The sequence below is a fragment of the Poecilia formosa genome, unplaced genomic scaffold, assembly GCF_000485575.1.
Source record: "Poecilia formosa unplaced genomic scaffold, Poecilia_formosa-5.1.2 Scaffold0, whole genome shotgun sequence".
NCBI classification, from domain to species: Eukaryota; Metazoa; Chordata; class Actinopteri; order Cyprinodontiformes; family Poeciliidae; genus Poecilia; species Poecilia formosa.
The window spans coordinates 6,484,088-6,497,423 of NW_006799939.1; the positions used below are offsets into that span (position 1 = coordinate 6,484,088).

Genomic DNA, 13,336 nt, shown 5'->3' on the forward strand with positions numbered 1-13,336 from the left:
AAGAAATGTTCCCACAGAGGCTGACGAACATAAAGCACTGTCAGGAACTCTAAAATATTAAAAAAGAGCAGCTTGTCACTCTAGTAAGACATGCTCTCTCTCCTTTTACGTTGGGTTATTGTAAGATGAGTGATTTTGCAACACATTTTTGTGAAGAATGCTAATACGACAGAAGTAATGCTAACATGGTGCATCCTGGAACAGACTTATTGAATCACCATGGAAGTAAATAATCTTTACCTTATTTCTGTATTCATACATCAGTCATTTTTAGCTACTCTGAGTTGGCCAGCAGCATGAAAGTTTTGGGTTTGGTTTGATTTTCTGCTCTAGAATGACTTCAATCAGAAAAGCTAGCAAGTTAGCTAACTTAGCAAACCTGGACCCCAAATTAGCTGAATGAATTTGTTTGCATTTTACTTTTAATGTTAAGTTGTTTCACTAACTGCTAACATATTTATGCCTCTTACCACAAGCATAAAACAACTTCTCATGAAGGGATTATTAAAAAAACATAGCTCTTTCCTGTCTTTTAACCTCTCTGGTAAAATTAATGGTTTTTAGCTTCTTGGCTTCATATTTAGGATGAAGCTAAGCTAAGACAAAATCACATCTTTTATTTTGGTTAATGCAAATCTAAAGTACCCAATTTAACTAGAAAAATATATTTTGTTTTTTGGCATTTTTTTTAGCAATAGAATCTTTATCTTATTTTGGTGATATGGATGTGTTATGTTTTTTTAGTCAGAAAAAAAAACTGTCAAAACATAAAATAAAATAAGGGTGTCTAAATGTTTGTAGAGCCCATTACATGTAATTTAGCGCAATAATGACATTATCTTGTAGTACTTGCCAAGTTTCTACTGGGCCATCTGAATTTTTTTTCCCATTTTCTGAAAAAATAAATAAAGAGAAAATGTGACATATTTTGCAATGAAAGTTAAGATGTTAATTGTCACTTTGAACATTATACAACCACTAAGAAAAATCTGTTTAATTTAAGCACAATTTAGGTTAAGAGTACTCTTAAGTAACTTGAAAATAAATATCTGTACTGTTTATTAAGCTATGCTCTAAATGTACAGTGAGATCCCTCAATGGTTAATTAATTCCCCCTGTTCTTTTTTGCGTCCTGTACCTGTGGACCATTATAGTTGAGCTTTAAGTTAAAGGACTGGCATGTGTTTTCTCAATTATAGTTCCCAGATGGATGTGAGTTTGGAGCAGCTTTACTGCATGCACATAGAGCAGAAATCCAGACTCTGTTCACTGATGAAAAAAAATCAAAACTCCTCACCTCTACAACGTAATGACTGTCTCTAAAAAGTCTGTAATGTCTAAACAGAGCGTCATTTATTGTCACCACAGTAAGGTCACATCCTTAAAAAAAATAAAAAATAAAGAGCTTCATTAGTTTACACAATGGGAACACGGCTCACTGCAGACATGATGATATGGATGTGTTCTCCTCAGGCTACGACATGTCCACGTTCATCAGACGTTACAGCCGCTATCTCAACGAGAAGGCCTTCGCCTACAGACAGATGTCCTTCGACTTTGGACGAGTTAAAAAAGGGTACGGTCGCTTAATCCTCCATCACAAGGGAATCTGTGTGTGATACTAGTTTGGTGTGACGGATAATGCTGGAGCTTCTCCAGAGTGAAGAGATGAATACAGAGAAGGTTTTTGATCATGTTTGGATATTTTAGAGCTCTGTTAACTGGCAGACATAAGGTTTTACGATGGCTGCGTAACCAGGCACCGCACCTGAACAGAATAGAAACAAGGCAATTGAACGATATGTGTGACAGATGTGTGAAGAGCTTTCAGAACATGTCGTCGTAGAAAAGTTAATGTTTTCTCATCAAATGTAAATGTTTCAAAGAGTTGCTGTGTAATTTTCTCTGCTCTTTGAATCTCAGAGCCGATGGAGCGATGAGGACCATGTCAGTGGAGAAGCTGTTGAAAGGAATGCCGATCCTGCAGAGCCAGATCGACTCGCTTTTGGACTTCGAGGTGAGAGACACTTGATAACAGGGCGACAGTGTTTATCGAATTCGCTGTGGGAAACACACAAACTCGCAGCCTGTCACCCTATGTTTTATGATCGTTATTAAACTAATAATAAAACCAGAAAGTTTTGTTTGACCTTGATTTTTTTTTCTTTTTTTTTGTGATATTTGGTAATACTGCTAATACTGCTGTGTCATTAAGTACTTCTATGCAATTCATGTGTGTTTCTGTAAAGATGCTGCAAGATGTAAATCTGACTATGGCTTTTAAACACTAAATTCCAGTTGCTTTTTTTTCTCTTAAATATCTGTAGCTCTAAATCAAAAACTAATTTTCACTTTTTGCTTGCAGGTTCACCCCAAAGATCTGAACAACGGCGTGATAAACGCCTGCTTTCTCCTTCTCTTCAAAGATCTCATCAAGTTGTATGCCTGCTACAATGACGGCATCATCAATCTGCTTGGTGAGGAAACACTTTCGTTTTGCGCATTTTATTCAAATGTTGGAAAAAATATGGCTTTTATGGATTCATAGGTCTGATACAGAATCTTAATTTAAACCTGAAAGGGTGCTTGGTGTGAAAGTTAATATTTAAAAGGCGTGCACCGTCATTTTCACAATACAGACTGACCTTTGTTGGTCCTTTGACAGCGTTCTTTTGGGAAACTGTGTTAGAGTATGAAGTTATTTCTAATTCTATGTTTGAAATAAAAAATTTTCTTAAAAAAAAAAAAAAAACAGAGAGGAGAGAGAATAGGAAAAAGAAAACAAAAGAATAAACTGATGCATTCAATGCTTTAAATTATCATGATATCTGGCTTTTCATTGTTTTTCATTAATATTTATTTTATATTTCCACAATTCAGTCACACACAACAAATGTCCTCTCTGTCCATTCAGTTACATTTGATGACTTCACATTTTTCCAATTGAAAGTATTGATTTTCTTTTCAGTCAGCAGTGTAATACGTAGGATGTATCTTTGGTCAGCATTGAAAACATCAGCCGGTATAACGCAGAGTAAATTAACTGGCACATTTGAACCTTTTTTTTTAACAATTTTCTCTTTCTCTTCCTTAATATTTTTCCAGTGCTCAAAAAAATGAGTGGATGATGCTAAGCTGCGTATTTTCACCTAGTTTTCCCGCATCGTCTCGAGCATGAAGCTGCTCAGGAATCCTTTACAAATCCTGAAATAATCACATGGGTGTGGAATTTCATCCAGTTTCATGTATTTCATAGCAGACGTACACAGTAACTCGCAGCCAATTCAGCCCAGAGAGGACGCGCTTCTGTTTCCACGGAGTCCGTCATAAAAGCTGAAGTGCTTTTTATTGCATTGTTTGCAGCCCCTTGTAGAACGGTTTGTCCTGTATTTTAAGGGTGACATTTTTCGCCATTTTGTTTGCCCAGAGAAATTTTTCCAGATGAAGAGGAGCCAGTGTAAAGACGGACTGGAGATCTATAAGAGGTTCCTGACGCGGATGACCCGGGTGTCTGAGTTCTTCAAAATTGCAGAGGTATCCTTTGGGTGGGGGGGGATGTCAAACTCATTTTTATTTCAGGCCACATCAAGATCATGTAAGGCTGGTTGTGGCAAAACATCGATAAAACTACCCATTAAACTGTTAAAATATGAATAACTGGGTGTCTCTGCAGTCGATGAGAGACAAACATTCCTTAAAGTTAACAACAATGAACTTTTATCACATTAACATATTTTGACAGAATAAAAACTGCTTTAATTTGATTGTGCTTTCTTGAAGGTTTTATTTATGTGTCTCTAGAGGGCCACATAAAAAGTTGTTTTGGATCTTGAGTTTGACACTAAATTTGAATTTTAATGTGTCGCTTTTTCTGTTACAGCAAGTGGGAATAGATAAAAACGACATACCTGAGCTCACTCAGGTACGACTCACTAAAACTTTTTTTTTCCCAGCTTTTAAAACTATTTATCAAATTAAAAATGTTCACTAAGCCTCTAACAGAGCATGTCAGTTTTTTTTTCTTTTTCCTAATGACCTCCTAATTGTCTTGCATGAAGTACGAATGTCCTCCACTTTTTTTTTCCTTACTGCTGTTGTTTCACGGTGGTTGCCTCTTCTTCTTAACAACAAAAACACATCCTGGGACGCCTGCACCCGACCAGTGAGCTGTGGTTCTTTTTTTTTTCTTTTTTTTTGTTATTTACCCTTGTTTTCGCCCACCCCTTCTCTTTTTACTTTCAGAGATGCAGATTGATCATTCAGGCTGAGAGTGTGAGTAGCGAGTAGTGCACAGAGCTAGCGTTTGGGAGCAAGACAGCTTAGAGGAGGACAGCCGTTTTATTTTATTTATTTATTTTTTTTTTTTGAGAGCACTGAATTGACGCACAACGCACAGCTAGCCGCAGACTGTAGCCACTCAGATGAAGTGGGACCATGAAACTTTCAGAGCTTACTGGATGAAAGCAACATGCAGGCAGCTGCTGAGGCCGCAAAGCGCATTTTCAGTTGAAGAGTTGCATCTCTGGGTTTTGTTCTGTGGAGTTTCCATGACCGCGTGTGCATCACAACGATTATGAATTACCGATACGTGGATCACTTAAAGATGCACCAGATTCCCGGGATGAGAAACTTGATTTTTTCGTCTTGAATTTCAGACGATTAAGCTGTGACCTGCGGTGGAAACTCGACAGCTGAGGTTATTGTTTTGGAAGCGGCAGCATGAATGATTTGCATCGACGGCATGATAAACAGGTGGCACAAATCAGACGCGCACCATGACATCGGCTCTGCTGTGACGCAAAAATACCTTGACTAGGCCGTGTTTCAAGATGGCATTGGGACGGCAAAAACAGGGTGTGGCTTCTAGTTTTAAAGCCAAATTTTGTTGATTATACAAGATCAATTTATATTATCAGTGCTGTACTGTTCCGCAGCAGTTTTGCTTATATTGGTTTGAATATATGCAGAAACCATGTTTATATTAAAGAGCTGTGATTAGGCAGAAGTTCTTTTGCTGAGTGCAAAAATTGGTCAGGTGACAAATAGACATCATAATGGATATATACAAAACCTTCTTTAAAAAGAATAACCTTTATTGGTCATTGAGGACAAAAAATGGCTCATTCTAATATAGTGGACCCCCAGTATTAGATGGGGTTGTATGCGAATATTTTAGACTACTGTAAAAAAATGTTTACAACTACCTTCAGATGTCAAATATACCTCAACATGCATTAATTCAATTCAATTTAATTAAAAATACTTTATTGATCCCAAAGGGAAATTAAATGTTGTTAATACGGTCAGTGGAAACCGTCTTAGCATAACAGCAGAAGCTATCATCCACGGTCTCTCTTATGTCACCTACCGGGGGAACAGCCAATCAGCGACAATCAGGAAATTAATGGATTGGCTGCTTTGTAAAGTAGCATTGAAGCTAGAGAATCAGTTTCTGAAAATCCTCAAATAGGCAAATTTTCTGCAAATAATTTGGAGTTGTACAGAAAAATCCATCAATAGGTCAATCACTTCTAATTATGTCTGTCCAAGCAGCAAATGTACTTATGTTTACATTTAAGTCCGCTCATTTGCATGTTAATCCTGGTGTTACTCTCGGCATTGTGTCCGTGTACTGTCAGGCAGTTCATTTTTGGTTTATTAAACTAAAATAAGAAATCAGATGACAAACCGTTATTGGCCTATCATCAAGTTAAAAATAACCTTGCACTAATTGACCAAGATTGAGCAAAGAAGCCGGGTAAATACTGTAAAATGTAAACAAACATCTTCCTCTTCAGTCTGAAACAGCCCTTACTGCATGTAGACTTAAAATTCCCATGCAAACCTCCATACATTTGCTTGTGTTTATGGGTGATATGTGTAACAGGGTGGATATTATCACTCTTACTGATGCTTGAAACTACAGAATATTAACATTACGTTCAGCTAATGTCCTCCCATCCCAGCCAATTTGACAGTAAATCATCACTTATAATGACTAATAATTTGGCCGTTTATCTAGTACGCTCTAATGACGGTTTTACCAGAAGAAGTTTAAAAGGGTTTTCCTCACACTAGCGCTGTCTGGGCCTGAGCAGTGCAGTAATGGAGCTGTTACAGGCCTGCACTGGGTGGTGAGGACAGACGCCTGAAAAACCCACTGGGACAAACTGCCTGCCCGTCCCTCTCAGGCGTATTATCAGTCTGGCTCATTTCAAGTTTCAGCAGAACAGATTTTAAAGCTCTGAATAGACAGACACAGGAAATAAGTGTGGAAATCCAATTAATGATTGTTTTATTGGCCGATTTAGCTTTGACCTTTAGTGGGGGAAAAAAAACAAAACTAGCTGGGTATTGAGCTATCCTTTTTACTGCATGCTAGGTGCTGGTTGTGTCCATGTGGAGCATGCAGCTTTGCACTCTGACTGGCTGGAACTGTGCTCTCTCGATTTACATACAGTTTATTTTTTTCTTATTTTCTCCTTAACACATCTGTTTTCCGATTTTTCTCCCTTTCTGGGTCTCTGTTTAAGTTCTGGCACATAAACTGTGTGAATCAGATTCCTTCTGATGTGGTGTAATGTTCTACTTGCCAGGGGGCCCAACTTGATTAAAGAAACATTGACTGCAACATTCATGCATCCAACAGGTCAGGGTTAGGAGTCACTCTCTGCATTTTCTCTGCAGGCACCAGAAAGTCTTTTGGAGTCTCTCGAGACTCATCTCAACACCCTGGAGGGGAAGAAGCCGTAAGTAATTACAAACGTCTGCAACTTCTATCGTTTTCCTGCCATCATACCTGCACCAGTCTGTGTCTCAATGCTCTTTGTTTCTAATCTGCTGTTTCTTCCTACCTTTACCAAACTCAGTGAAGACAAGTAAGTCTGTTGTTGGTGTGAAAACAGAGTTCAAAACCATCATCATTCGGGTCATGAGCAAAGCTGTTCAAACCCCTGGAACGTTTTCGGATGTCCTCAAGTGATTGCCATCTGTTTCACTGTGTCCCGCTGGGTTTTTCTTTGACAGACCAGCACAAGTAGAGCCTAATTGTGAAGTCAAATGTCACATTTCCTCTTAGATACCTAAATAAAAACCAAGGGCAACAAATTGTCTTCAGAAGTTGCCTGATTGGTAGATGAAATCCACTTGTGTGCATGCTACTGCAGCTGATCTGGCTGCACGGCAAATCAGTGCTTAGCTATGCAGCCTTTCAGCAGCAGGAAACTTCTGGCTCTGGTTTCAATGTGATTACTCTCTCTGTTCATTTGTTGACATGGTTTTCTATGAGAACTCAAGCTTCCTCAAAAACCGTTCAAGTGGCTTAATTGGTCTCTCCAAATTGCTCTTAGGTATGATTTTTCTGTGTGTGTGTGTGTGTGTGCGCGCGCGCACGCGTGCGCTTGGTTTTCATTTGCATCTCTGGATTGCATTGATAACCTGACCAGAGTGTAACTCTAAGAAACCAGCCCCTTCTCCACCCAACAGGAATAAGTTGGTGTAGACTTTGAGTGATGGATGGATGTTCACATTAGTGAACAAACTGCATCGCAGTATGGGGAAATGTACAGCAGGATTAAGTTATACAACGCTATTTTGAGCTCTGAAAATCTCGCAGAGTACTGATCAATCCATTGTGTGAAAATGGAAAGAGCGTAGCGTAATGGTAGAACGGGGAACGGCCTGCATTTGTTTAGCCCAGTGGTCTGTGGAGCTGAATTCCTCGAGGGACACTACAATGTGTCATTGACTGTCAGACACTGATGGTGGTGAACTACATTGTAGTCTAGGACAGACTGACAGAACCGAGGCTGACCTTCAGTCAGTGCTACCGGACCCTATCCACGGTTTCCCCCAGTGCATTATAAGCCTGGCGGGCCACCAGACTTTACTTGTGCCCCCACCAGGTTAAGCACTAGTTATTTATTTAAGTTTTTCTTTTTAGAATGTTTGCATTTTTAAGACTTTATATTTGGTGTTCAGGTATTGATCTTCCAATCGTTGAATAATACATAATTATCAAGTGATATTTTCAAATTTCCTGTCAATTTTAAAGATTTTTTAACTCAAAAACACGGCATACAACTAGATCAATGCCTGGCCTAGTGCCCAACCACCAGACTTGGCAAGTTTTCTGGGGGAAACCTTGCTGTCTTAGTACGCTTGAAGTAAAATTAAACTAACTTAGAAGTCTCTTTTCAGGATGAAAAAGGAGCTTCTTTTAAGTCCTTAATACTGACTTCAGAAGTGCTGGTTAGAGCAGAGGTTTATCCTCCACATACAACTTTTAACTACCATGCATCTATTTCTTCCCTCTTCACAATGACGCCCTAGTTTGTGTAGGTACGACACAAAGAAAATCCTCATAATCATCGAGGTTTGTCATTGCATCGTAACAAAATGTGGAAAAAATTTCCTGGGGTTTGAACGTGTTTGTCCTACAGGACAGCTTTCAGTGACTCCATAGAAAGGGCATCTGAACAACCAGCTTATTGTCATAAACTGTCATGTAGTTTTAGATGCAGCTCTATGGAAGTATTTTCACCATAAAGTGAATCTCCCTGTGGAACATATCCCATTGAGAAGTCTTGTTCTTTAGCTTTCAGTGGCACTAATTCCTCCTGTTTTTAATCCATCTATAAACTTTGTTTGGGAATTTTTACATTTTCGTTCAAACAAAAGTGAATTTGGTGCTTAGATGCTGTTAGTAACCAACATGCATGGGGTCCAGTTTTTAAGCCATGTTTTAAGCCTGACTGTGCAAAGTGATGGATGTTACTGTCACTTTTTTGCACCATCTCAATAACAGATATTGTGACCAACATGCATCACTAAACTCTAACTTCTATACCATTGTTGTTTTTACAGATCACCCACTAAGGTAAGTCCGTGATCATTGTTTAAGACAGAATCAAAAATCTCCCAGCAAAGCGACGCATTTAGCTGCAGGGTGGAAGCTGTTGACTTCCATCACTCAAACCTGTTATTGCCACCTAACAGGGCAATTTCTTTGCGTCAGGATGCAACAGCCAACAACAGTACTCCTGCTGCTGCTGCGGCAGCACCAGCCAAACCTGCTCCTCCCGCTGCGGCCGGCGGGCCTCCAGCTCGTCCCGGGCCGCCTGCAAAACCCCCTCCGCCCTCTATCACTCCAACCGCACCGGCCCCTGCCACCTCCGTTACCAGCAAGTGGGTGTCACTCGACAACGCTATGAAAGCTGCATGATTCATTTATCAGGATGGACCTCTATAAACGTCCCTGTCCTCCGTTTACAGCGCTCTGGACGACGGGTTCCTTTTGGATCTCGACCCTATGTCGTCCTCGTCAGCAGGAGGCGCTACGGCAACGTCCTTGACTGGATGGGGAGGTGAGATCTCCTTATAGATACATAAACCATCAGCTTGCATTGAATTTCAATGCGTTTGTCTGGTACTTGCATATTTTCTCATGAACCATTTTGAAACTGACAGCTTTCTCCACATTCTGATAATTGAAATAATATCTTATGACTCTTTTTGCTCACTGGGTATTAAAATGTTATCCTAGAACAACAGGATGATCTCTAAATGTAAAAAGTAAAAAGTAAGCCAAGTCAACAAAGGCAGAAAGACACTTTGAATTCCACACCTTCGGTCCCAGGATACGCTATTCAAAATCATCAAAAACAGCACACACACTCCACAGAACACACACTATTAATATGTGAGAGAACTCCTTGTTCCATAAAATCTATTTACCTATTAATCTATACTTAGACCCATCTATCACACATTTTTCATAACCTCAGCACACATCCCAAGATAAGAAACCGTTTTTACAATGCTAGAGGTTTACTAACACTTTCACAGTCATAAAATTCTCACCAAGAGAGAAAAGGTCTAACCCTGATGAGCTCTTTGCAATGGTGAACTTTTGGTCTCTTTGGTTTTGTTTGCTTTAACTGCAGCACTGAATGGTTTCTTTTCTGATGATTCGGAGCCCCTCTTCATTGACTTATTTATTTGTTTTTGTCTCTCTGTTGCAGATCTCTTGGCAGGCGGTGAGTATTCCACTTTCAGTCAAAGCGCCACAGACTGAACCTGTGAAATGCTAGCTGATATTTGCTTTTCAGGTCCCATCTTTGTTTTCTGTTCCAAGTTTGTCTCGATGGCCAGCGGTTGCTCCCACCACACACTTCAGTCTAAATCCTTCCACCTTGCGTTTACTTTGAATGAGCTGCTGCTTCTCCATTTTCTCTTTTCCTCCTTTTCTGTCTGTCTGTTGGGGGGGATGTGACTGGGTCTGGCAATGGGATTACGGGGGTCCTGCCCACATAGCTGCCCCAGCCGCCACCAATGGCGCGCCTCAAGTTCTCGCGGCAGACGGGAAGCCGACTGACGCTGCAGCCGCTGCCGTCACTACCGCCCCTGCTGCCGCTGCCGCTGCCACCGTTGCTGCGCCTGCAGCCGTCGCAGTCGCTGCGCCGGCAACCGCTTCTGGAGCCGCTGCTGCTGCAGCTGCAGCTGCACCGGTGCCGCCCCCCACATCGCTGCCTGTCTCTGCTCCTGCTGCTGCCTCCGCCACTGACATCGACCTTTTTGGAGGTCAGTGTAGGTTAGCGTGTAGCCTAGCATGGCTTAAGCCAAACCTCGTCATTGTCAAATCATACAGTGTTATATGGTCATGGTAAAAAAAAAAAAAAAAAAAACAAACTTTGTCCTCTTTCAATTTTAGGTTTAAACTTCTGTACTTAATAGCTTATTAACTTACTTATATTTAATTTTAGATGGAACGTAGAGCCAGAAACCCTGATCATGTTGCTCTATTTCTTATTAAAACTTTTATTTTTGCAACTCTCCTAAATAAGCCTCACTTGTTCAGTCTGCTCTGTCATGAACTTTACTCTTTAGCATGCTGACTACAGCCAGTATACTCTGAGTTTTTGCAGTTTCTCTCATTGCAGCAAGGCCCCCCTTGCTGAAGAGTAGGCTGAAGCCTTCTTGTTTGGAAAGACTGGCAACGCACTTAAACGTTTTCCACTGATGAACAATATTATTTATCTGTGCAGAATAATTGGCTTCAAACTGTAGAGTCTCATCAGCCTTCCCTGACTGATAAGCAGCAACAATTACATATCTAAGATAATTGCTAATATCTTTCCTGTATGCTTCAGAGCAGCAGCAAACTTTTATTATGGTGGTCATGTCACCTGATGAAGTTTTCTTCCTTTTTAAGTCTTATGAATGTCACACATGTATTGGTTTAATCTATCTTTATAAAATAACAGTGTGCAAAATATATTGTTTTCACATTCGAAGTTAAATGTCAGTTATATAACCTGTTAAAGATTAGATTCAATTTACTATTTCTATGTAAACCCCTAAAACGGAAACAGGGTGTGTGTTTTTATTATTATTATTATTATTGGGGCCTGCCCATAGCAATGCATAAGGAGAGCAGTGACTGACCTGCGAAGCAGGTCAGTCACTGCCTCCATGCATTGCATGGCAGGCACCTATTGTTCTACACCCAATAGAACGCCTCTTTATTATTGGGGCATGCCATTAGCAATGCATAAGGAGAGCAGTGACTGACCTGCGAAGCAGGTCAGTCACTGCCTCCATGCATTGCATNTTTTTAGATTTTTGGGCTTTAAATAATTTTACTCCTATTGTTCCATATTTATGTCATGATGATGAGCTGACAGGTCACTTTCATAATCATATTTCTGCTCTTCTACATGAAAATCACTCCTAAAGCTTAACGACTACTAAATAAAATCAGTTCTTTGTCAAAGAGAGACCATAAGTTTTTTCCATCCCTGCTGCCATCCTCCCGATTTGTCACAGAGTCAAAGTAACTTGTGACAACCAGCTTCATTACTCGAGCCTGTGCAGGTAGCGCGCACAGTGAATTCAGCATTATGCAGCCCCCCTTTTTCCCCTCCTTCCTCCCCACACCCCTCTAAACTGATCATCTGAGCAGTGATGCAATTGAATCTATCACTGCACCAAACCAGGCTGCATATTTCTTGTATTCTCAGCTTTATTCCTGATGCTAACCTCTCATTTTTTTTGTTTCCTGTCCTTTTTCATCTGTTGACTCATCTTCTGTTCTGTACGTCTGTGTGTCTTGGTGTGTTTACTCGGGTGTTGCCTTTCGCTTTGTTTTTATTTTTGTTTTTTTGCGTGTCCACTGTTGTCGTCTGCAATACCCTAGATGCGTTTGCACCTTCCCCAGGAGACGGTCCTGCTGCCGCGGCCGCGGGCCCCGCTGCTGATGCATTTAGTGGATCTGGTGGGTCACAAAACGGCTTCTTGTGAGCGTGTCTGCGAGGATGTTTGAATACACAAACGTGTGTGTGTGTGTACATGAGACTCCTTGCTCCTGTCGTGCTAAAGCTGCCACTGCTTTACAGGAGACAGTAGAGCAAACCATTGCCCCCAGGTGGCCTACTGTCTCACCCCAAATCCTACTAATGCCCCAGTCATGGACCCTCTCCTCCTTCATCTGCTCCTTCTTCTTCCTGTTTAGTTAGCAAGGGAATATTCTTTAAAATATACTCGGTAAATCTGTTAACTGTTTTAAGAAATTGAATACAGTCTGTTTGAGTATTGCTAACCATGATAATATTAGATGGAAATTATTATTTTAATCATTGCAGAGCCTTTTTTTTTTCTCCTATGTTTTGAATAACACCATAACTTAACTCTCTTTGACCAACAGGATTGTAATGCTTTGGATAAACTTGTAGTTTCAAACATTACGTCAATCTCTCTCTGCACATCTTTGTGAAGTTACTGTAATTTGCATATGTTATAAGCAAAATGTTCGCATATCTAATATTTACTGACAAATTTTAGAAATTTCCGAGTTTAATCTGTTGCAATGTGGAGAGCAAAAACGTTTTAATTGCTTAATGATTTTAGAAGTGAAGATTTTAGACTATAATCATTTTTGTGTCCTCTGAAATAACAGTGTCTAGAGACACTGCATCAGTGATAAGTCAGATAAAATGACAGAGCTGTTGCAGTCATTTTATCTGACTTTAAACATAAAACTAACCCATTAATTTTAACATAAATTTTCATAATGTTGATTAAATAAAAAGAAATTCATATTCACAAAAAAAACATGTCAGCCATACAGTGATGATAAAAATTTCTGATATCTCTTCATAAATTACTGACTGAAACTGACTGTTTCCTTAGTCTTTGTTTTGTTATCAGATATTATGAACTGTGTATAAATGCGGCGCTAGCTGTTATGCACAGCTTCTTTTGTTACAGCTTGGAAAACAATAGAGAGTTAATTTCCTCTTAACATGCATGAATTACTCTCTACCCTACAATGTAGCAG

General features: G+C 39.9%; 1 protein-coding gene across 8 annotated transcripts in view; it reads left to right on the plus strand.

Moving 5' to 3' along the window:
* Positions 1-13,336, plus strand: part of snap91a (synaptosome associated protein 91a) — a 45,603-nt gene that overhangs the window by 17,727 nt on the left and 14,540 nt on the right. For 7 of the 8 annotated variants that reach the window (XM_007566184.2, XM_016680186.1, XM_016680304.1 and 4 more), the window contains exons 4-16: positions 1,474-1,576; positions 1,924-2,017; positions 2,366-2,477; positions 3,428-3,534; positions 3,881-3,922; positions 6,688-6,749; positions 6,870-6,878; positions 8,866-8,878; positions 9,017-9,186; positions 9,274-9,365; positions 10,023-10,037; positions 10,315-10,581; positions 12,197-12,274. In XM_007566184.2, coding sequence (XP_007566246.1) covers positions 1,474-1,576; positions 1,924-2,017; positions 2,366-2,477; positions 3,428-3,534; positions 3,881-3,922; positions 6,688-6,749; positions 6,870-6,878; positions 8,866-8,878; positions 9,017-9,186; positions 9,274-9,365; positions 10,023-10,037; positions 10,315-10,581; positions 12,197-12,274 — 1,164 coding nt within the window. The remainder of the gene's footprint in view (positions 1-1,473; positions 1,577-1,923; positions 2,018-2,365; positions 2,478-3,427; positions 3,535-3,880; positions 3,923-6,687; positions 6,750-6,869; positions 6,879-8,865; positions 8,879-9,016; positions 9,187-9,273; positions 9,366-10,022; positions 10,038-10,314; positions 10,582-12,196; positions 12,275-13,336) is intronic. The other variant, XM_007566264.2, reaches the window with a different exon arrangement.